The sequence below is a fragment of the Mytilus edulis genome, chromosome 5, assembly GCF_963676685.1.
Source record: "Mytilus edulis chromosome 5, xbMytEdul2.2, whole genome shotgun sequence".
Taxonomy (NCBI): Eukaryota; Metazoa; Mollusca; class Bivalvia; order Mytilida; family Mytilidae; genus Mytilus; species Mytilus edulis.
Window position 1 is genome coordinate 50,059,444 of NC_092348.1, and position 23,776 is coordinate 50,083,219.

Consider the following 23,776-nt stretch of genomic DNA (forward strand, 5'->3'; position numbering starts at 1 on the left):
TAGTATGCACAAATTTACATCATTTACTGAAATAGTTTACTAACAATAACATGTCTTTCTTGCATATTTATGTAGCATAACAAGTTAAATAATTGACTTTTATTGAAGAAATCTCCCTCATGATTATTATAAATTTGCTGCAAGGCAAGAAATAAATACTTGTAGTTTAAAGTAATATCCAGGGTTGCGTTTTTGTGATAAACAGGAATGACATATTTTAATCAAAGTCAACTAAAACGTGTTTAATGAACTGTCAGAAATAAATCATTTGAAAGTTTTGTCTGGATATTATTTCATAGAAGACATTTTTTCAAATCTTTTAACATATCAGGTGAATTGATCGCTATCTAGCTGACACTTCCTCATTTTTTTATTCTACAGATGACCTAATTATGTTTTATTCTTACTAACAAAACCCATTAAATCAATTAAACAATTTGTCATATACATGTAATAAGGTAAACAAACAATAATTGCAATGTAATGATAAAAGCAGGTACTATTCTAAAGGACATTTCAGTCAGTAAAACCATATTAATTAAATTAATCCTGCTTGCTTCCTGCTCAATGGCATATATTTCATGCATTCTACAGATGTTCAATAATACCACAAATGATTAAAAAAAATCACCCCAAAAAAATATTCATTGTTCAAAGAGAAGAAATTCTTACCCTTGGTGTCCAATCTTCATCACTATCTATAGGTTTAATTCTGCATATGAATACATCAACAGCCTGAGAAGATAAAATATCATAATTAAAATTTGTGTGTCAGCAACAAGATTAACCAGAATATGTCAAGTTGCTATCATTTATTTCAATAGACTGATGGTGTGTTTTCTGTGTTAAAGATCGTACTTTGAACTATAGGGGTTTACTTTTCCAAATTGTGACTTGGATAGAAAGTTGTCTCATTGGCACATCTTCTTATATCTATGACATTAATAATGTTTTCATCTACAGCTAATTTATTTGTTAAAAGTAGGGATGTCAAAGAGTTCTCCAGTATTGCTCGATAGTACCAAGTATCGATTACCAAAATGATACTCGACTAATCGGTCTTTTGTGAGAATGTTTTTGCTTTCTTAAGTTTATAAACAAAAAAATATTTTTATTGAGACTGCCTTCCGGGAAATTATCATTCATTAATCAAAATTAATAAAATTTAATTTATTATTAGAATGTTTGCGTTTAACTGTCATTTAAAATTCCGCAAAATGGTACATATAGGATTTATGAATATGAGTACTTTTCCAAGGCTTACGTTTTTAGCTAATCTTATTCACTCTCCCATCTCTGTATCGTCAGAGCATATGTTTTCATCAGCATGACTGTTAGTTACCAAACAAATTGAGAAATCGCTACGTTCCAGAAAAAGTTAAAAAGATAATATTTTCAAAAAAGAACAAATTTGTTACACCCTGTATGGACCCTCAGAAAAATGATTAATATAAAGTAAGTTCTAATCATCACCCTCTGTTGATTATTAAATGTGTTTTTCTACGGTTCTCATATACTGTTGATTGAGTAATAATTGTTCTTTATTTCATTAATTACTTGATTAAAGTATTACCAGTTTACATAATTAGAACATGTAGAGAATGAGCATACAATTCCTTGGTCAATGGACTATTATCTAGTCCTAGGTAATAATGTTGAGGGTTTTACTATCATTAGACAACGAGCCACAATACATGAACATAAAAGAGCATAATTTTGTGTTTCCATTTTGTAATTTATTTACCGAGCCAGTACTCGAGTATCTCTTGGTAAATCCAACGAGTAATCGATTAGTAAATCTTCACCGAGTTAACATCCCTAGTTAAAAGCTTCAAACAGAATCTGAATGAATTTAATTGTTTGCTTGAAAAATATACCAGCATGTGGTTAGCCCATGATAAAAGTAATACTTCAATTAATGACTTAGGCTTCGAAATTTCGAGAATTTTTTTTTATATTAATCTCTTGAAAAGATTCTACAATACCTGAAATGATATATTTTTCAGTTTCTGAGGTAAGTCAAACAATTTTTTTGCTTCTACTTTCTGTTCAGTTCCATCATCTACAAACTTCACCTAAAACAAAATCAAAGTTGATAGCTATTCAAAGCAGTTTTCTACAGCATATTTACAAATATTTGCAATGTTTTAACTGTTGCAAAAATATTACAGTATTAGTAGCATGGCATTTACTAGAACTCAGTGTTAATTCATACAAGTATGCTTGCAACATGTTCTGAAATCATATTAAACAATCTGCAATTGTTGTTTCTTTCTCATGCATCGTATATATACAAGCTGCCCAAATAATTTCTGAATTCACAGTATATGGCTTTCTTGTATTTCATTGATGACAGTAACTATTATTATCAAACTAAAATAAAGTTCCTAACATCTACATCATTTTGGTCTCTAGTGGATAGTTGTCTCTTTAGCAATCATATCATTTCTTCTTATTTTTGTATTTTTGTTTCACATTTACATATATTTTCAAGAAGGTACAAATTTCTATTACAAGAAATCTGTCTCGATGATTGTTGAGTACTCTGAAACAAGAGGAAACATGAAAAAAGCCCACATTCAAATGACAGCCCATAGGTAAATTATACTGAAATAAGCCTGCCTCAATATCTGAAATTAATTTTGTTCTTTAGTTTAGCAGAATTGATTCATATTGAACTTTTTGTGGCCCTAATGAAAAAATTAAGTGAAATGAAACCAATACCAATACACAAACAACAGTACAAACTATCTTACAGTCGCCATTATTCCTCCATCATTAGAGTTCAAATTACCAAGGTCTGTAATCTTCACTCTGTATAAGATAATCAACAAAACATTACATCATTGTTCACTCAGGCTCACAGAATAAAACAATTTTTATTCCAAATTTAGCTGGTTTGATTTGAACTATTAAATACTTCCATTTTAAATTTTAAAATGTTAGAGCTTGATGAAAGCAGCAAATGACTGTATCTCCCTATCAATTTTGAAATTGGAAACAGCTGTTCTGTATCTGAGTTTTTTATTACAAAATTGAGTAATAAATAACTCAATAAATATATCCATTATATATATAATTTCATACTTCAAGTACTGAGTCAAGTTTTAGGACTGAGTCTAAAATCAAAATCTTAAAAATTATTAAATTCATTAAAGTATGCTGAGTTGGAAAATTGACATAGGCCATCCTTTTGTTTGATAATAATTGATGGAACAGCATCCCCAAAATAAACCACTATCATTAACATATTTAATCAGAAATTGTTTAAACAAGGAAATAACCCCATAGCATTAACAAAGAGTCTGTTGTGAAGATTATTTTACTTTCAACTGAAAGCTTATATGCTAATGCAACAGCCAATCAATCATGAAAGCTCAATCATAAGTTCTTATTCTGAACTTGAGCTTCATAGTTAGATGTTGACACAGAATACTGGTGAAAATGTAACTAAAAATAGTAGCACCCACTTGGATTCAATGTATTATGACAAAAAATTAACCACTTCAAGAAGTGACCCTTACAAATTACCATTAAACAATTTCAAAAGCAATGGCCGACAGACATTTTTGTCCAAAACAATTGTGAAATATAACTTTACTTGAAGAAAAATGAAAGAGCTTCTACATTTAAATTGTCATACCTGTGAAATATTTCGCTAAATTCATATGCACAAACATCACCAATACACATATTTGCTGCAAATAGAAAATGTATACTTTTATAAGTACATATGTATGAGACACAATAAGTGCATAACAGTCACTTTGTCAGCATTTTAGACTGTTCTATTCTTTCTGATGAATTTGAAACCAGTGAGATTAATTATCTTAATAAAGAAATAAGTTTCAAGACAAAAATAGAAAACAACCAGGTGCTCCGCAGGGCACAGCTTTATACGACCGCAGAGGTCGAACCCTGAACAGTTGGGGCAAGTATGGACAAAACATTCAAGCGTGATACAGCTCTGAATTTGGATTGTGATCAAATTTTTGACATTACATGTTTTTTTTTTACACAAAACAAATGTCAAGATTTTACAAATCAATTAAAGACTTCTTCTTCAAACTTTTTAAATCTAAAATTAAATAGTTGATCATGACACAGCATAGGTTTCTGACACAGAATGAATGTGGTTTAATGAACTTAAAAGTTTTTTTTTGCCTTTGAGCAATTCACTATGCTGTTGAATATTAATCCTCTCAAAAAAATGTTTGAAGAAATTTTCTTTTTATTTATGAAATCTGAAATGAGAAAAATTTAACCCCCCCCCCCCCCCCTTTTTTTCACATCCCCGTTTCCCTTTTTCCAAAACTGATATCAATTCAAATTTCTAATGGAGTTTGCAACAATAACTACTCTTTTAAATACATCATAAAATATTAAAATGTAAAATAAAGTGCTTGTTATCACTGAATGGTAAAGATTGGTTGGTAGTAAAAGTGAATATACATTGTTTATTGTATAAAACAATAAAAAAAACTTCATCAGCAACATTTTATATTGGCAAATTTCCAATGAAGTTATTTACATAAAGTTATTGGCAAATAAAAATAGAAAATGACATCATAGTCATGTCTGGCAACTGTCCAACATACATTATCTAAAAACATTTTAGATAAGATAAGGAAAAAAAGCTTCATCAGCAACATTTTATATTGGCAAATTTCCAATGAAGTTATTTACATAAAGTTATTGGCAAATAAAAATAGAAAATGACATTATAGTCATGTCTGGCAAATTTCCAACATATATTATCAACTACTATTCTATACAAAGAAAGATAACTCCAATTGAAAATTAATTGCTATTGCACAATATTGTGCAATTAGATATTTCTTGCTATTGTGCAATACTGTGCAATTGAAAATTTCTTGCTATTGCACAATACTTGATATGGAATCCTGATTTGGACCAACTTGAAAACTGGGCCCATAATCAAAAATCAAAGTACATATTTAGATAAAGCATATCAAATAAGCCCAAGAATTTCATTTTTGTTAAAATCAAACTTAGTTTAATTTTGGACCCTTTGGACCTTAATGTAGACCAATTTGAAAACTGGACCAAAAATTAAGAATCTACATACACAGTTAGATTTGGCATATCAAAGAACCCATTTATTCAATTTTTGATGAAATCAAACAAAGTTTAATTTTGGACCCCCATTTGGACCAACTTGAAAACTAGGCCAATAATTAAAAATCTAAGTACATTTTTAAATTCAACATATCAAAGAACCCCAAGGATTCCATTTTTGTGAAAATCAAACTAAGTTTAATTTTGAACCGTTTGGACCTTAATGTAGACCAATTTGAAAACGGGACCAAAAATTAAGAATCTACATACATAGTTAGATTCGGCATATCAAAGAACCCCAATTATTCAATTTTTGATGAAATCACACAAAGTTCAATTTTGGACCCTTTGGGCCCCTTATTCCTAAACTGTTAGGACCAAAACTCCCAAAATCAATCCCAACCTTCCTTTTGTGGTCATAAACCTTGTGTTTAAATTTCATAGATTTCTATTTACTTATACTAAAGTTATTGTGCGAAAACCAAGAATAATGCTTATTTTGGCCCTTTTTTGGCCCTTATTTCCTAAACTGTTGGAACCAAAACTCCCAAAATCAATCCCAACCTTCCTTTTGTGGTCGTAAACCTTGTGTCAAAATTTCATAGATTTCTATTCACTTAAACTAAAGTTATAGTGCGAAAACCAAGAAAATGCTTATTTGGGCCCTTTTTAGCCCCTAATTCCTAAAATGTTGGGACCAAAACTCCCAAAATCAATCCCAACCTTCCTTTTGTGGTCATAAACCTTGTCTTAAAATTTCATTGATTTCTATTCACTTTTACTAAAGTTAGAGTGCGAAAACTAAAAGTATTCGGACGACGACGACGACGACGCAGACGACGACGCCAACGTGATAGCAATATACGACCAAAAAATTAAAATTTTTGCGGTCGTATAAAAATTAGAAACATACTGTGTCGTTGTCTGTTCATGTGATCTCCAAAGAAAGACTGCATCTGGAAGAGGAGGTTAGTATAATCACATCTTAAATCTGTAACTGTTCCATCTGGAGCCTTGTGTTCCTGGATTATTCCATGGAAATGACTGGCATCTACTATATTTGTCATTCTTATCTGCAACAGAATTAAAAATATATAACTAAATTCCAATTCATTTATAAAGACTTTCATTTTAATAAGTATAAGAATGATTTCTCCAATTTTTCATATTTCCTCAAGATTTATTTTGTTATCATTCTGGCATATTTTTAGATTATGTATTAAAATTGTTTGCCAAGCTACCTCTATATCTCAAAAGTTTTACAAAACTTACATCTTATATATACTTGTGTGAAATTCTTGTTCTTTCATACTAAGAAATTTTTAATAAAGTTCTAAATTCATTTCTTTCCAAATATTTCAAATGGAAAATCATAATCTAAAGAGCCTATGTTTGATCACCTAATTTTATGTGCATCTTTGATAATGGCAACACTCCTTAAAGGTTTCTTTTAAAATATAATTAGGATAAGCTAAACTTCCAAAACCCTACCTTAACATATCCACAAGTTAATTTACTTCTTCCATCAATATCTGGTACAATCAAATGTCTATCCTTACACACATCTTCATGTCTGTAATTAAATACATTATCAATTATAAATTATTTTCAATATGAAAATAAATGTATAAGTAATGATTTCTAGTATATCAGGTTGTCAAAACCAAATAAATAAACATTGAAATACTTTTTAAAATTTCAAAAAATTCATAGGTCATTTTTCACTGTTGTATTGGTAGAAAGATTGATGTGTAGTGTGTTTATCATTATACTTTATATCAAAATGACAGATTTTAATTAATTGACAATTAATTTTACTTGCTTAAAATAATTATGCAATTTGAGAGTTTGGATAGATTGATGTTGGTTCTATGTCCAGTGGCAAATATTTCATTCATATTTAGAATGATTAGGGTAATAGATGAAGGTTATCATATAAAATTTGGACTACCAGTGAAAAGGGGGCCATTTCTAATTAGGGAAGAAATAAAACAATGCAACATGCCACCAACAGATTATCAGAGTTGTTTTAAACCTGCAGCAGTAAAATTGTTTGTTTAGTAGTTTTTAAGGTAAAATGATTTGGTCATTTTACTATTTTGTATTATTAAAAGTAACATATCATATCTACAGCACACAGTATAAATCCTGTGTCATTTACAAACCTGCATCTTCCAAAAGCTTTCAAGTAATGACAAAGCCTCTTTTCTTTGTCTAGATTAAGTGCCTGGAAAACAAGATCATTATTTTTATATTTCTCAAAATCATGCATAACTTATAATATAACAGAGGAATTTTTTTCATAGTCATTTTTATTTCTTCCAGATCTACAGATATTAATATCATTTTATGTCCATAAGGTGCGATGTTTGAAGGCTCTGTATATATAATGTTGAAGGAATTGATTCAACAAAACACATACTTTCTTTTTCCTGCTTACTTTCCCAGCAATCTCACCACTATAAGCCATAATTGCAGTTTTAAATACAACTTGACCAAACTTAAAGTCATATGAACCTCAAATCAAAAACTAAAGAACCTGTGTCGCTCACCTTGGTCTATTTGCATATTAAACAAATTACACAGATGGATTCATGACAAAATTGTGTTTTGGTGATGGTGATGTATTTGTAGATCTTAATTTACTGAACATTCTTGCTACTTACAGTTTTCTATATCTATAATAAACTTGGCCCTTTCGTTACAGAGGAAAATATTTTGTAAAAATTTACAAAATGAAAAATTTACAAAATTAATGAAAAGTGTTAAACATTGACTATAAAGGGCAATAACTCCTTAAGGGGTCAACTGACCATTTTGGTCATGTTTACTTATTTGTAGATCTTACTTTGCTGAACATTATTGCTGATTACAGTTTATCTCTATCTATAATAATATTCAAGATAATAACAAAAAACGGCAAAATTTCCTTAAAATTACCAATTCAGGGGCAGCAACCCAACAACCGGTTGTCCAATACATCTGAAAATTTCAGGGTAGGTAGATCTTGACTTGATAAACAATTTAAACAATGTCAGATTTGCTCTAAATGCTTTGGTTTCAGAGATATAAGCCAAAATCTACATTTTACCCCTATGTTCTATTTTTAGCCATGGTGGCCATCGTGGTTGGTTGGACTGGTCACTGGACACATTCTTTAAACTAGATACCCCCATGATGATTGTGGCTAAGTTTGGTTAAATTTGTCCCAGTAGTTTCAGAGGAGAAGATTTTTGTAAAACAACGACCGACAACAGACGACGTACGATGGACACCAAGTGGTGATCGCAATACACATGGATCTGTCATTGAAATAAACTATTATTTGATTGTACATGTTATACACAGGCTCAATATCCATGCTTCTTTGTTGATTGTTTACTATAAGGTGACAATTTGTAAACTACGGCTTCAAAACATGACAAATAATTAGTGGCCATATTTTCACATCATAAAAGACTGAGAGGAAAAAAAATTGACTATTATATGATATTGTTGGGTAAAAAATGATAAAATCATGCACAGAAGACTAAGTATATGATATATACATCCATTGGTTCAAGACTTGGATAACCATTTTTTTTCACCAGTCACTCGTTTCATATGACTTTGATAAATTGGCAAGTTTGATTTTCAAACATAATACCTGATTCCTGCCTGCTAACATCTGTCTCAGCTGCTCGGGAAGCTTGACCTTTGACCTTATCAACAGCTTAGATATGGTGTCAACAGTTTCTGTAGATTCTTCAGTAATCAGTATGTATGATGTTGGTATAACACTTTGTTCCTGCAAAACAATGATCAAAATATTGTGAGCAAGCTGTTGCTGTCCAATTGATATATAACCGTTTTGATCTTGTAAAAGCATGATTACTTTTAGTGCAGAAAGTTGAAAGTTCAATCCCTGGTTAGTAAAACCAAATATCTTTTAATTTGTAAAGGGACATAACTTGAAAATGGTGAAAGTAATACCATCTAAACCTGAATTTGATCTGTGTTTCGATGGTAATAAACTACTAGCTTTCAGTAACTGTTAGTAATCTTATTTTGCTGCCTTGTGTCTATTGTTTTCATGCTTATCATGTTTGTACCTTGTACCAATCTTTTGAGTTTAGCTCCATTGCAAGTGATTTTATTTTTTTTCTTATGTGTTGATGTACCACCACTGTCCAAGGTTAGGTGAGAATTGATTGCTCACAAACATGTCTATCCCACCACATTCAACATGTGCCTGTCCAAAGTCAGGAGCCTGTAATTCAGTGGTTGTTGTTGGTTCATGTCTGTCAAATTTGTTTTTATGTAAATTATTTATTGATAAAAAAATCACCTCATCTTTGGTCAAGAAATTCCAGTAATGTCTTGACATACATGACATTCTATTTCCAAACTTGGTCTTTGAATCTGGCAGATCATAGTGGATGATGGTGGTGGCATTATTGATATAAAGATGTGGTATACTGCCATCAGTGGCAACTGGAAACATAAATTAGGTTAATTATTCAACATGTTTCACATTTTCATGTTTTCAAAATACAAAAAAGTAAAACTAGAAGGAAGCAGCATTAGCCAAAGATGTTTATTAAATACATGACATGCAGTATCTCGTTAAAAATATAGTTTAATCATTAAAAAAATAAATAATATGAAAACTCATATTGAAACTGGAGTATTTTTAGCTGGCCTTCTTAACTTTACCATGATAAAAACATGTAATTGTGACAATTGAAATCCCTTGACTCTAACATGAACAAGCAAGAAATTGTGAAAGACAAGCAATTTTAAATGATGTTGTTCATAGTATACCTAAGCATATTTTGAGAAATTGAAATACATGTACAATTCTATGCTCAGAGGGTTTTTAAATGTTAAATTATCGTCAAAAATGAAGTGATTGCCCAGCAGATCTGAAATTTCACTTACATAGTTATATCCTCCATTAATATATCAAGACCAAATATCAACTCTTTCCTTTATATATAAGCTGATAAATGTGTGACCAAAACATGGTTTAACATTAACTTTAAAAATATAGTGACCTGGATATTCTACTTGTCCCAATGAGAAATCCACTTAGGGCTATTCCAGTAAAATTTACCTAGGAGGGGCGGAACACCGACGATATTATTTTCCATAGGTGGGGGGTTATCAACATAATTGTATTCTGGAGGGTGGTGGTCCCGATTTAAATTCATTTCTGTTGGTGGGGGGTTTCTGAATGATAGGTTAAACATATTGTTCCCCCTGTTATGAAGGAAGATTCTCCTGAAAAGGTCATCCGACTGCAAATAAAGTTGGCAGACCACTAATTTTAAGCGTCCGTTTGTGTTCTTGTCAAACCAGTGATCGGGAAGGACGTGCCCCCTGCGCCTATAGCGCATATTGACAAGAAATGGCGCATACAGTGACAAATGTAAGCGCCCACGTGGCGCACGATACTTTTCACTTCGTTTCGAAACGTTTAGATATCGTCAAATGAATTTCCGATCGTGTTCCATGCCGCCATGTGTGTGTACACAACTGTGTAATGTTCCTCCAATAATAGGAGCACCTATATATTTTTGGGACGTCTTGGATGTTTACCTATGATAATAGAACCATGCGATTTCACGTCTCGGGTGTTTTCCTATTGAAATAATAAAACCATGCGGTCTAACTGATAACCCGAAAAACGTAATTAACCATCATGATATATATTTTTTTTATAAACAACTTTAAATTTGTTAAATTTGGCTAGTACAGACGAGATTTAGCCCTTATAATAATCTCATTTAGTTTAGCTTGCTATTATTTCGATTGAAGAACCCCAAAGACTTTTTAGGAATATAGTTTTTGTCTCCATAAAAGACGCTTAACTGTCCTTGTCATTTTTTGGTCTTTGGCTCATTTTGACATTTTGTAAACATGACTTCTTCAGCGATTTGTTGTTTTGTTCTATGAATTAATGGTACTCTATACTGTTATTCTTGTCACCGTGATGAAGATATAATGATACAAGAAGTGCAGAGGAATGTGCCTGAAATGTCCTCTGATACGGAACGTCTGGAATAAGTATGGTATCGACGAAGACCCAAATTTAATGTAAAAAAAACAACATGAACATGAACAAGGCAACAGTACCAGTTTAAACATTGTAAATAAAGGTTAACTTTAATATTGTTGGAAGAAGTTATTGTATATTCATTGAAATTGAAATGGCAGAATTTGCTGTACTTAAATCTCTTTCCTTGCAAAGAATATGTCCTTAATAAGGTGGACTGGCCAATTCTTTGCAATTTTTGTCCCAAATATTTTTTTTATTGCATACAGTTTATAACAACTTCAAGTACCCTCTCCCTTGTATATACCGTCTCCCCACAAAAAAATATGTGTGGGTGACATCCAAACTATGCGGTCCATAAAAAAATATTTATATTTGGCACAGACAATTAGATTTTTATTGCTCATGTTGCGTGGGTGGTATTGAAGGAAAAAAATGGCCTAATTTTTGCGGAAAATATGGCCTTGTTACACAGGAGAGTATATTATCTTCCTCAACATTTGCCTATTGAAAAAAAAAAATGTATATAAGAAATACATTTTTACAAAAAATAAAAAAAGAATTACATTGTGCCTACTAAAAATATTTTATGGCTCAAACTAAACTCTGAAACATCAAATGGTTGGTGCCAACCAGTTTCCCCACCTGAAGAATATGTCGTACCTGAAAATGTTATTGACAGTTTTAAAAATAAAATGGGCCATAATTAAAATCGCACCCCCCTTTTTCGGTCACTGTGAGCTATTGCCATCATGTTGCATCTGTCGTCTGCTGCTCCATAATATTGTTACATGTTTCATTTTATATTTTAATAGCAACATAGCTAGTATAAAAAAGAAGATGTGGTATGATTGCCATTGAGACCAGAGGCGGATTTAGGGGGGGGGGGGGCCAGGGCCCCCCTTTTTGGATGCACTGAAATAGATAAACCAACAAATTTTACATTTATTTGACAGGATGCAACATTTTTGTATACTTTAAAAAACTAGCTAACTTTTATTTTTTTTCTCTAGGTAGGGGGTCTTGGAAGAAAATACATGTTCTAGGTGGGGGTGTATTTTTTTAATCTTTTCCATAGGTGGGGGGTCAAAAAATAAGTGGCGTTCCACCCCCCCTGGATAATTTTTACTGGAATAGCCCTTATACAAATTTCGCAACTGCAATTATTAATAAAACTATATCGTCCTGTTCAGTGTTTCATTTCTCTGAAATATGTGAACCAATTAACTGCCACAAGCTACCATGTCAATAAGGAGACTGGGATTGATACTGACTTAGTTTTGATATGCTTAATACAGACTATGAACATCTTTTCTATTTGACACTAAAAACTCTCCCAATAAGTAATGACTGAATATAAGACAGCTCATTAAATTTTTGGGTTTTTTTTTGTTTGATTTCCTAATTTTACATTTTTTTAGATTAAAAACTCAATCACATTACGATGATCTCAGGTAAACCTTTTATTTTATTTAGTCTCTCACTCTTTAAAGGGAAAATTCACGATTTTTTACTTATGGTTTAAATATGTTCATTATGACATAATATATATATTCACAAAGTTTTATCGCTATATGTGCAGTAATAAAGGAGAAATTCAATAATTAATGAAAAAATATCAACTACTTCCTGTAGGTCGTGACGTTTTCTCCTGATTTTTGCATGCCGGGATTTAAAATACAATCATTAAAAGTCTTGGTTTTTAATCATATTTTAACGTAATCGTAAGCGCGCCGATGACTTATGCTTTATCTAATAACCATCCGATAATAAGAAGATAAAACGCACAGACGTTCAATTGTACTCATTCGTGAGATAAATTATCTATGTTAAACGTATATATTCGAATTATGTTTGTAGACAACACAAAAAGTTATAAATTTATTTTTAATAATGCATTTTCGGACTGATAAGGTGAACAAATTAAAGTACAATAATCTGTAAAGACAATATGTTGGTGTACTCATGATTATTGACCTTTTACTATCTCTGCTATGACTAGGTTTATACGATGTGTGTATTCACGGTTCTGTGGCAATACTCGTAGATGGCTTGTTGAAAGGTAACTTGTTATTTGCACTTCGGTATTTAACCACGCCTCTAGGGCACACCTTGCCAGGTGTTACTGTCTATTCGGATCAGTGGGAGCATTTAATACACACATTACAAATACATATTCAAGTTGGTGACAAATAAAAATTGGTCGCCGTGGAATTATTTAATTATATTTGGTGCTATTATTTATTTGAATTCAAATAAGTTGATTTACTAAGAAATACACAATTTTCGGATAAAGACGGGAAACTTAATTCATATGTCAGAATGAAATGATATACAAGTCTTGTCCTTGATTTATGTCTCATAAAAAAGGGGGACTTAGAAATTAGAAATAGCTTTACTAAATCATTTTTATTTGTCTTTATTGGGCGAAAAAATGTACGAGAACACTTACATTTAGACTTTTGAAAGCCATGTATTAATTAATATATGAAACTATCTGAAGATAACTCTACCGAAGCGGAATATAATATGTACGAATAAAGAAAAAATACTTTTGTATTGGAATGGAATCGAAAAATTACGAATAGATATTCTTTTCAAGTGTGAAAAACGTCAACCAAATTTATTCATAATCGGGAACGTCCTTATTAAAATCTGAGACTACTATAATAATCGTCGTCTCCCAACGTATATATATACTTAAATAACTATTTGACCAACGATGTTTAAAATTAAAAGACAACGAATTTAATGTTATCATTCCCTATTTTTGAATGTTATTATAAGTCTGTTCAACTTGCAAGAATACCCCTAAAGCGGACAAATATCCGACAAGCAGTTTATTCTTTAAATTGCTGTCATTGAATATCAAGAAAGAAAATAAATCCCGAAATTGATACTCAATAGTTTTCCTAGAAAATATTCACATCCCTTGGGGATTATTAGTGTACGTCCAGTTGCATATATTTTACATGAATGTTGGAACAATTGTGATGATGACAAATTTCGTCCTTTATTCGAGAACAATCTAATTGATATATAAATCTGTGAGTTTACTATGTTCTTAACTTCGATGAACCAAAGCAAGTTATAAATTGACCTGTATTTAAATCAAATTGTTTCTTTTTTTTCTTCTTCTTCTTTTGGTATACAATAGTCTATCGAATTCGTTGATTACATACTGTTGGCATACGTGGACTAGTCTATAATAATTTACAAAACTTTTACCACAATTTACACAAAATGTATGTTTCTTTCTTATGTTCAATGTATACATGTATACATATTTTAAATTGCGCTACTGACTATAGTTCCGTAACTTTCTACCCAGGCGTATGTATACACGAATCGTCGACAAGTGCGCACATTTTTTTAAATCAATAATTCTGGTATGTTCCAATCTGTCCTAAACTATTGACAATGAGTGTATATTACATTTTCCCAAATTAACCCTTGGAAAAATATGTAAATAGATTTGTATTTCTTCAATTTTTTTTTTTTGTATTAATTTTTTTTTATAGATAATATTCTTTACACCAGAAATGTTATTTATAAACAAGCGTATGAGTTCAGTAATGACAAGTATAAATATCACTTTCGGACACGCAAGACAAAAATGTATATTATACATGCACCTGATAGTTCAAAATGGAAAGTTATAAGTAACGGTCGTGTACACTGATCAATACCTACAGAAGTGAAACGATGCATGAACTTGCAAGCCAGCCGGACAGGAAATCGATTGAATACCTGGACGTGTCACCTTACACCCCTTCCAATACCTTTGGGAGTAATACCTTTAGCCATGCTGGTGATCAGATGAGGGAAGATCCGAATTTATTTAAATAAAGTTTATTACTTGAAAGAATTATGAACGAATTATATTTTCGAAAACAATTTCCACGGAACACTTATTTATGATTTGAACTTTGACTTTTTAACTAATTACAATATTATCAGTTTAAAAATAACAGACTATATGGTTATTTAAAAATATAAGACCATTTTCCGTATCAAGTTATTCAGTCAGATAAAACAACCGTACGATTGACAAGATATCGACACGCAATTACGACTACATCGTTTACTGTAGTTTTGTTCCTTTGTGGTTTATAGACATATCGGGATTTTTCATCGGAGAAGGTGACAAGATGGCGGAGAGCAGAGAACTGATACTCAAAATTTAAAATCGATGGTGATCTCTTATTTAGCGGAATAAAACTTTAATATCTATAAATTTGAGCATTTTTATACAGAATGGACATAATATCAATTTTTGATTTTTTTGCGAAGTTTCCCTTTAATAGTATTCCTAAAATAACTAGGTGGACATATAAATGACAACTATCTACTCATAAAATATATTTTAAGACACACAATAAATTATGGATAACGATAAAGTCTTACCCAAAATAATTGGCTCCTCCCCTTCATCACAATACCAACTCGAGCTCTTCTCTTCAATGTCAAATTTGTCCATACTATCATGAGCAAGCATAGCACAGAGGGAACGAGACTGTAAAAGCTAAAGTGAAACAAAACAACATAATGTGTTTATAACTGTAATTTGGTCAGATAAACTCATTATATATTGCATAGTACATTTATCTGTTTGCATAGCAAGAAACAGATTTTATGTACTGAAAGTACATGAGCTATCTTGTTGTAGTTAAAATTGGATGATATGATTTTATTGCTATTTACAATAAATAAGTATTTCCATACATAATAAGTTTTGCTAAACCTGCAGCTTGAAAAAAACGATATGATTTTCTTTTTATTTACAAAAAATAAATGGTAATAAATTAATTGTATGGATATAACTAATGTGCTAAATAAACCTGATAATCAAATGTTCATAACAGTTTCACACTCAAAATATTCGAAAACAATGGTTCATAAAACTGAATGATGAGATCAGTTGAAGAAACAAATAATTTAAAAAAATAAAACCACAAACTAAATACACTATTGCAGAAACACATTTTTTTTCGCGACCCTAATTTTGTATCTGATTATACAAACCTTGTATACATTACATGCCAAGTTGACCTTTGAGGCAAATATAATGAGTTTACAGTTTTCTTTAAGAATATCATCCAGTATATCAAGGAACTTGTTGGGTTTCTGCATATGGTGACACACCACAGGTATCTGTAAAATTAGATCAAATCTATAATCCTCTTTAAAAACAATCCAAAAACTCAGGCATTTCCTTGTCATATTCATCATCTATTTTTCATATGCCGAACTTGAGAGTCAAATAGTTTAATTTTGACTTTTCAAAGTAATTTTAAGAGTTCAAGTTTGTCTGAAATTTCAACCTACAAGTGTTCTGTATTAATCGAATCATTCACATTTAGCTCAAAAGTAACAAATATGCTAAATATCATACATGAGATAAAACTAACTATTAAAAAGAACAAGCAATATTTTACTAAAACAGTTCATGTTGGATTGAACGATAATTTGGGTAATACATGTAACACTTTACTTAAATTATTTATGGAACATCAGCATGAAATGGTTAAAACAATGTGTTGATTTAATAATAATTATGTGTTGTTCTATAGCCATGAGTTTATCTGCAAGGTATAAGGTGTCATAAAATCTTGTATTGTCTCACAAGCAAAAAATCATTGCTGATTGTGTCCTTTTTTCTTTAAGCTGCTGTTTGTGAAAACTACACAAATCAACTTCTTCAGACAATCATATAGAGTCATTTCTGAACAAGTGTGAATCTTTCCAACACTTTTATGTAATTTTGTAATAATAAATTTCACTGCATATTAACTCAACTTACACAACATTCAAAACAATCTTTACCTGTCGCACTTTTCCATACAACGAAGCTTCATATCTGGAAGTAATAGCAATTTTAGGTTCACACATATATGAACTGATAAAACTCTGGACTTTGGACTCCCACTGAGTACCAAATAACATCAGCTGCTGGGGAGCAGTTCGGTCATCTTGTTTTCTTAGCTCATCACTGTAAGTTTTTACAATGAATCTCACCTGAAAAAGGAATTTTACAATCATATGTATTTGTTAATTTTCAAAAGGAACAGTGAAAGTTATTTGAATTTACCTTTTAAAAAAAGGCCTATTTTTCAATACATGTACAATAATCTTGATAATTTTTTGGCATTATTATGACCATAACTGCCAACTTTTGAAAATTCCAATGCATGAGATAATTTTCAAAGGTACAATTTTTGTTGGCGTTTCTATGCACTGTAGTCCATAAATACAGATGTGGTCAAAATCATGAAGCTTGCGCCTTTTTGCTTTTATCTCTGCAACATCAAAGTGACTACTAAAGTCTGTTGTGTATACATACTTTTGATCAATTTATCTCAAGGGTACCTACTGTGTAAAATAAATTTTGTAATTTCTACCATAATTTACACATCAGTAGACTAAACATGCTTGCCATTCTTTCCCTTTCCTAGTTTTTCTGCTTTATATTATTATTTTGACCATGAAAATGACTGACAAAGTACAATATTATAAAACAACATTAAAGTCAACAAAACCTGTAAATTACCACAGAGTAATGGTTTATTCAGGAAAACATGTTTCACCAACAAGTAGGGTGTCTTCATTGGTTCTGAAGACAACAGGCTTTATGGCAACAGATGTTGACTTGCATGGACAATTACATTGCAGTTATTGACAGGAATTGTTGACTCTAAATACCTTTCAGAATCGACCTAATAATTACCGTACCACAGGATTTCTACTTCAGGTATCGGTTCATCATATAAATTTTTAAGTACAACATAGAAAGAAGATTTGCCTTCAGTTAATTGCAAGTGAAAGTTAAACTGTAAAAAAAATATTGAAATTCTGCAACTTCCCCTGGTTTATGTGACATCTTATATTATCAATTTTGTTGACGAGATATTTACTAATCTTACACACCTCCTCTGTAAAATTATTTAGGGTCACCTCTGCATCATCAACTACCTGCAAGAGAAAAGTGTTGAAGATATATTTATTATATATATTAATTGAATTATGTAGTTAAAAAAACACACTCAATACCTATATCTAAATTAAACTAGTGTAAAGAACATAAAGGTAACACATACTTGGAAAGTTAACTAAAGAACTAATATTTAAAAAAAGGCAACTTGAAAAAACATTCAAAACAACATTTTCATCACATAATTCATCACCAACAACAAATAAGTGTTTCTGTGACAACACTGTTTGATTGTATTCCAATAATTATTATCATTTTTTTTCTAAATTGACACTGTCATCTGTTTCATAAACACTATCTTCACATAGTGTCAACTTTTTGAACCTTTTAACGAAGTTATTCCTATGATAAAATATTATGGTCATAGGATAAACTAAACAAATACAAATTTAACTTACCAAATGACACAATCTGTTGAGATGAACATAATTTAGTTCTAATACACGTTTCAGGCTGGGTGGAGTACACAATAAGATTTCACAACCATTTATCAAAGGACACTACAATACATGATAAGAGAACATATGTTGTGAGTTAAATTTAAACATGCAAATCAAAAATCCAATTACAGATTAGTGTGTCATGAAGCTTCAAAGCACAAAGTCACATGGTAGAAATTGATTTAAAAAACATATCCTACAGCACAAACTCTTAATTTTTATCACTAACCATCAAAGTTCAGGTGCCTTATTTCTTGTTTTGTGTTTTCATTTGACATACATTACATCTATTTTATATGCTCTCAATATCAGGTGACAAAATTGTTATACAACTTCTTAATTCATTCCCAATCAAGTTTGAAATAATGGTCATGATGACTTACAATTGACAAAAGATTATTTAAAAGATGATTACAAAATTAAATGGTTACATTTTTCTCTTAGTTTCTGAAATATGAATCTACATATGCAACAACTAACAAAGTACTCTCTCTAGACTCTGTTTACATGAAATATAAAATTAACATATACACATGGATGACCTTGGTAAATTATATGTACTGGACAATTTTCTTTTCAATAAACACTATCATGTACTGTTAAAGCACAGCTTACATACAATTGTTATTGAAAAATTCAAACTTGCTGTTCAATAGTGTCTGTTAAGTGACATATATCTCATCAATGAAGAGAGCAAGATACATCTTCAATGCCAATGAGTTAATTACTTATTCCTATTTTAACTAACCATTTTTAGATCTTCTCCAGAGCCATACAGTTCAATGATACGTATCTTTTTTTCTCCTTGTAACAAACCATGAGTAACACATAACAAGTGTCGTATTTTCTTCCAAGATGGCACCAATACTACAGCAAATGGCTGAAAATATATATGAGTACACAAAGTTAACTCATTAAACTGTATAGTGGAAACTTTGATAAAAACTAATCTAAACATTTAATCAAATAATATACAATAAATACTTATTTAACTTTAGTTTTAATAATTTAAAGAAAAACAAGAATCTACGTGCTGCTTTTTTTGATACAATGATTACATTTGAAATCGTCTTAAATTTACATTTACTTACCCCTGGTCCTTTAGGCAGAGTAGCATACCTCCCAGTGTTAAGTATCTGGGAGATGATAGGAATTAAGTAGCCGAGGGTTTTCCCAGAATCAGGGGGAGACAATCCAACAAAGTTCATTCCACGCAGAATACATTTCCAAGCATAAGCCTGTATAAGTCTTGGTGCAGGAAAATCTAATTGACGTAATGCCTTTAAGATAGAAAATATTTTTTATGAATGTTTTTCTCTTATTATTAACACTAATTTTAAAATAAAAGACAGAGCTTTCTCATTCAAAGAACAGACATTCTAAAAATAACAATATAAAGCATATGATGATTTAGAAGTATAATTTTTTAATGAAAGTAAGCTTTAAATCATTGTTTACAGATATATACATAATTATGTAATGTAAAATTAACGATTTACTATGTTCAGACCTAGAAGAAACTTCCAGGCTGATGTTAAGTACTCCCCCCTTTTTTTCCCTGAAAGGCAGTTCTATTTTAACAGCTTTCTGTATTTCAGTTTACGTGTTAAACGTGAGTGCACACACTAAAATGTCTCGCCTGCTTTACTTATCATGATTGACTTTTTTCAGTTGAAAGCATGTTGAATGAGGGTTTAACTACAAATTTCACATAAACTTAGCATTATCAATGACACATGTAAATGAGGTTAAGGTCATATGAACCCTGTACAGTTAGTGACATATTGTAGATCCCTTTCGCTGTAAAAAAAGGCACATAATGTGAGATGTAGGGACTATAAATCCAAAACAATGTCACAGTAAATTCTCTGTCTTCTGTAACTTATTTTATAGACTATAGCACTAAAGTATGCCCAACCACACCTCTGAGTACTACATAATATATTTGGAACTGATTATTAAAAAGTTATTTAGTTGAAACAAAGAGAAACTTTTTCAAATTTTTACTGTTCTTATGTTTGCATTTAATATGAAGCAGTTACCTCTCTCATTAACTTGCCAATAGGTGCATCTTTGAGATCAGTGATAGGATTAATTCTATCAGCACTATGGACAAGCACCTGGTCTAAGTTATCCATTCTAACAGGTTCTATTCCCTGAAAAGGTACCAAGGCAAAATATAGAAAACATGTTCCTTAACTATTTTTTTTAATAATTTTAAGTAAGATTTTTTTGTAATGAATTGATACAACATATCCTTTCTTTCCTATAAATAACAGTAAAAAAATCAATTTCTAAAGCATCACATTTTTGTATTTCTTATATTTACAGTTCTTATATAGATATAGGCAGATGTGGTATGAGTGCCAATAAGACAACTCTCCATCCAAGTAACAATTTATAAAAGTAAACCATCATAGGTCAAGGTTATAGTTCATTCATTACAGAAGCATGAAGTTTACAATTTTTCATCACAAAAAAAATCGATGTAAAGTTACACAGCATGTAAACAACAATTTTATAACTTAATAAACTATTATTACATTATCTGAGAGTAATATTTTAATTACAGTTTAGATTTTCCCTTCAATCAAGGTATTGTTAACTTGACCTTAAGATGTTAACTTCTATGTCATTTTTGTCCCTGATGGTCAGTTGTCTCAGTTGTAATCAAACCACATTTCTTATTATCATATAACAGAAACTTAACATAAAAAGCATTGCAAACATGACAATTCATTAATATAAAACCCAGACTGTATGAACCTTTAAATCAACTTACCATAAGAGAAACTCCTCCTAGTATTCCTGTTGTGTTACAGCTGGGTTTCAATATACTTAAAAGTCTGTAAATATATCAGTGTTTTTATTGATTTCAAATAAAAGCATGTACTTTTTAAAAATCTTTCTAGTTTTACTTTCATATTTACCAGGAAGTAAAAAAAAGGCTATTTTTAATTCTACACCAAAGTTAAAAATAATGTTTATCTAAAGTCAATATCATATCATTTTGATTTTCTAATTATGTGATGGTCCAGAATTCTTCAAAACTATTCTTACTAACAATTTCTGTGTTTGTATGATGTAATATTTTAATAGGTTTATTATTACTGAAACATGCACTGCATGAACAAACTTCAAATCCAGCAAAAGAGAAAGAAAATACTAAAAAAATAAAAATAATTGATAAACAAATCTTACTGATGTCCTTGCTGTTTACTGATCATGTCAGCTCTTCTCTTTTCTTCTTCTGTCATATTTCTCAAACTAAAATATAAATGTTCTTACAAATCTTTCCAACTCTTTCCAACTCAGTATATTGTATCTATCAAATGTAATTGTCACATATACAAATTTTGGAAATTAATCAACAGTATAGGCATGGTTTTTTGTTATTTACCTTTTACTTAAGAAAAATATGAAGTATTGTTTTTCTATCAAAGATTAATATGATTGTAACTCCAATAAAAATCAAACTTGTTTTGAAAATATTGAAATACGCATTTTTACTTTTTTTGTGAATAAATAATTCCTGATGTATTTAATCTATCAGTAATACTTTCTATATTATGTTAACATTACATTTATTTTCCTTCCATTATAGATACATGTAATGGAAGTTTGATGTTTTTTACTTTCTAAAATTTGAAGTAAATCTATAATGCAGCTTGAGAATTTAAGAAGAGAATAAAAACTATTCAACATTTATTGAGCATACACCTTCATGACAACTTCATTTATATTGAAAAGTATCAAATTTAACAGCTATTAAAGTTTAAATGATGACTCTATTAAAGTAATGAAAAAGTAATATTCAAATTTATAAATGTACTTTATTTGGCCTTTTTAACTTTTTGGGATTCGAGCGTCACTGATGAGTCTGTAGACGAAAGGCTCGTCTGGCATATATACAAAATTCAATCCTGGTATCTATGATGATGTTGATATCAAATAAAATTGAGAATGGAAATGGGGAATGTGTCAAAAAGACAACAACCCGACCAAATAAAAAACAACAGCAGAGGGTCACCAACAGGTCTTCAATGTAGCGAGAAAATCCCGCACCCGGAGGCGTCCTTCAGCTGGCCCCTAAACAAATATATACTAGTCCAGTAATAATGAACGCCATACTAATTTCCAAATTGTACACAAGAAACTAAAATTAAAATAAGACAAGACTAACAAAGGCCAGAGGCTCCTGACTTGGGACAGGCGCAAAAATGCGGCGGGGTTAAACATGTTTGTGAGATCTCAACCCTCCCCCTATACCTCTAACCAATGTAGAAAAGTAAACGCATAACAATACGCACATTAAAATTCAGTTCAAGAGAAGTCCGAGTCTGATGTAAGAAGATGTAACCAAAGAAAATAAACAAAATGACAATAATACATATTAATAACAACAGACTACTAGCAGTTAACTGACATGCCAGCTCCAAACTTCAATTAAACTGACTGAAAGATTATGATTTCATCATATGAACATCAGGCACAATCCTTCCCGTTAGGGGTTTAGTATCATACCATCATAACATATATGAGAAGAACATAACCCGTGTCATGCCAACAACTGTTTTTAGAATAAATGTGTTTAGTTCCGATCAAAATCTATTTCCATAGGGAAATAAGTCTCATTTACGCTTGAATGTAAAAATAATAGATACCAATGCTTATTTTCACAATCACAATCATGCAATCAAGCCATGGGTTAAAATTATTTACTTTGGCACTTGGCTGGTACACAATTTCCTGTGAACATGGTGTAATGACATAAGTCTAGTTTTAATCTAATTTTCAATTTGTTGTTTTACCATTCAATTTAACTTATTGCCAGTAATTGATAAAATAAATGATCATTTCAATGACTTATTCTATCCTACCTGGGGGATTTCTTTTTGGATGGACTAATCTCTGCTCCTGATGAACTGGCAACATCATCACTAAATCTGAAACATGACACAAAAAAATACAAGACTCATACAGATTTTAAAGTTTGATATGTTCTTTTTGACATAGTTATTATGATTAACAGTCATTTGACAGTCCTTAGCATATTGGAAAGTTACCTTACAGATGACTTTTCTTTCTTTGGAGATGCATAAAGATCCATGTCAGACATTTCTTCTTTTCTAAAATGCATTTTACAAGCTTTAATTATATTAATTATAAAAACTGCCATTTAGAAACAGCAAGAACAAAGCGTTGGATTGCAAAATGTTCTAATATTGA

At 30.8% G+C, this 23,776-nt stretch overlaps 1 protein-coding gene across 6 annotated transcripts in view; it reads right to left on the bottom strand.

Annotated features, from left to right (window-relative positions):
• The window catches only part of LOC139523874 (uncharacterized), an 88,234-nt gene that overhangs the window by 46,903 nt on the left and 17,555 nt on the right, over positions 1 to 23,776 (bottom strand). For 4 of the 6 annotated variants that reach the window (XM_071318240.1, XM_071318241.1, XM_071318239.1 and 1 more), the window contains 21 exons: positions 23,614 to 23,676; positions 23,428 to 23,493; positions 21,749 to 21,814; positions 21,330 to 21,393; positions 20,590 to 20,703; positions 19,639 to 19,827; positions 19,296 to 19,427; positions 18,506 to 18,607; positions 18,044 to 18,088; positions 16,943 to 17,134; positions 16,142 to 16,270; positions 15,524 to 15,641; positions 9,407 to 9,552; positions 8,726 to 8,866; positions 7,245 to 7,306; positions 6,571 to 6,652; positions 5,993 to 6,152; positions 3,644 to 3,698; positions 2,757 to 2,814; positions 1,986 to 2,075; positions 673 to 735 (listed from right to left, as the gene is read on the bottom strand). In XM_071318240.1, the coding sequence (XP_071174341.1) occupies positions 673 to 735; positions 1,986 to 2,075; positions 2,757 to 2,814; positions 3,644 to 3,698; positions 5,993 to 6,152; positions 6,571 to 6,652; positions 7,245 to 7,306; positions 8,726 to 8,866; positions 9,407 to 9,552; positions 15,524 to 15,641; positions 16,142 to 16,270; positions 16,943 to 17,134; positions 18,044 to 18,088; positions 18,506 to 18,607; positions 19,296 to 19,427; positions 19,639 to 19,827; positions 20,590 to 20,703; positions 21,330 to 21,393; positions 21,749 to 21,814; positions 23,428 to 23,493; positions 23,614 to 23,676 (2,137 nt within the window). The remainder of the gene's footprint in view (positions 1 to 672; positions 736 to 1,985; positions 2,076 to 2,756; positions 2,815 to 3,643; positions 3,699 to 5,992; positions 6,153 to 6,570; positions 6,653 to 7,244; positions 7,307 to 8,725; positions 8,867 to 9,406; positions 9,553 to 15,523; positions 15,642 to 16,141; positions 16,271 to 16,942; positions 17,135 to 18,043; positions 18,089 to 18,505; positions 18,608 to 19,295; positions 19,428 to 19,638; positions 19,828 to 20,589; positions 20,704 to 21,329; positions 21,394 to 21,748; positions 21,815 to 23,427; positions 23,494 to 23,613; positions 23,677 to 23,776) is intronic. The other 2 variants (XM_071318243.1, XM_071318242.1) reach the window with 1 other exon arrangement.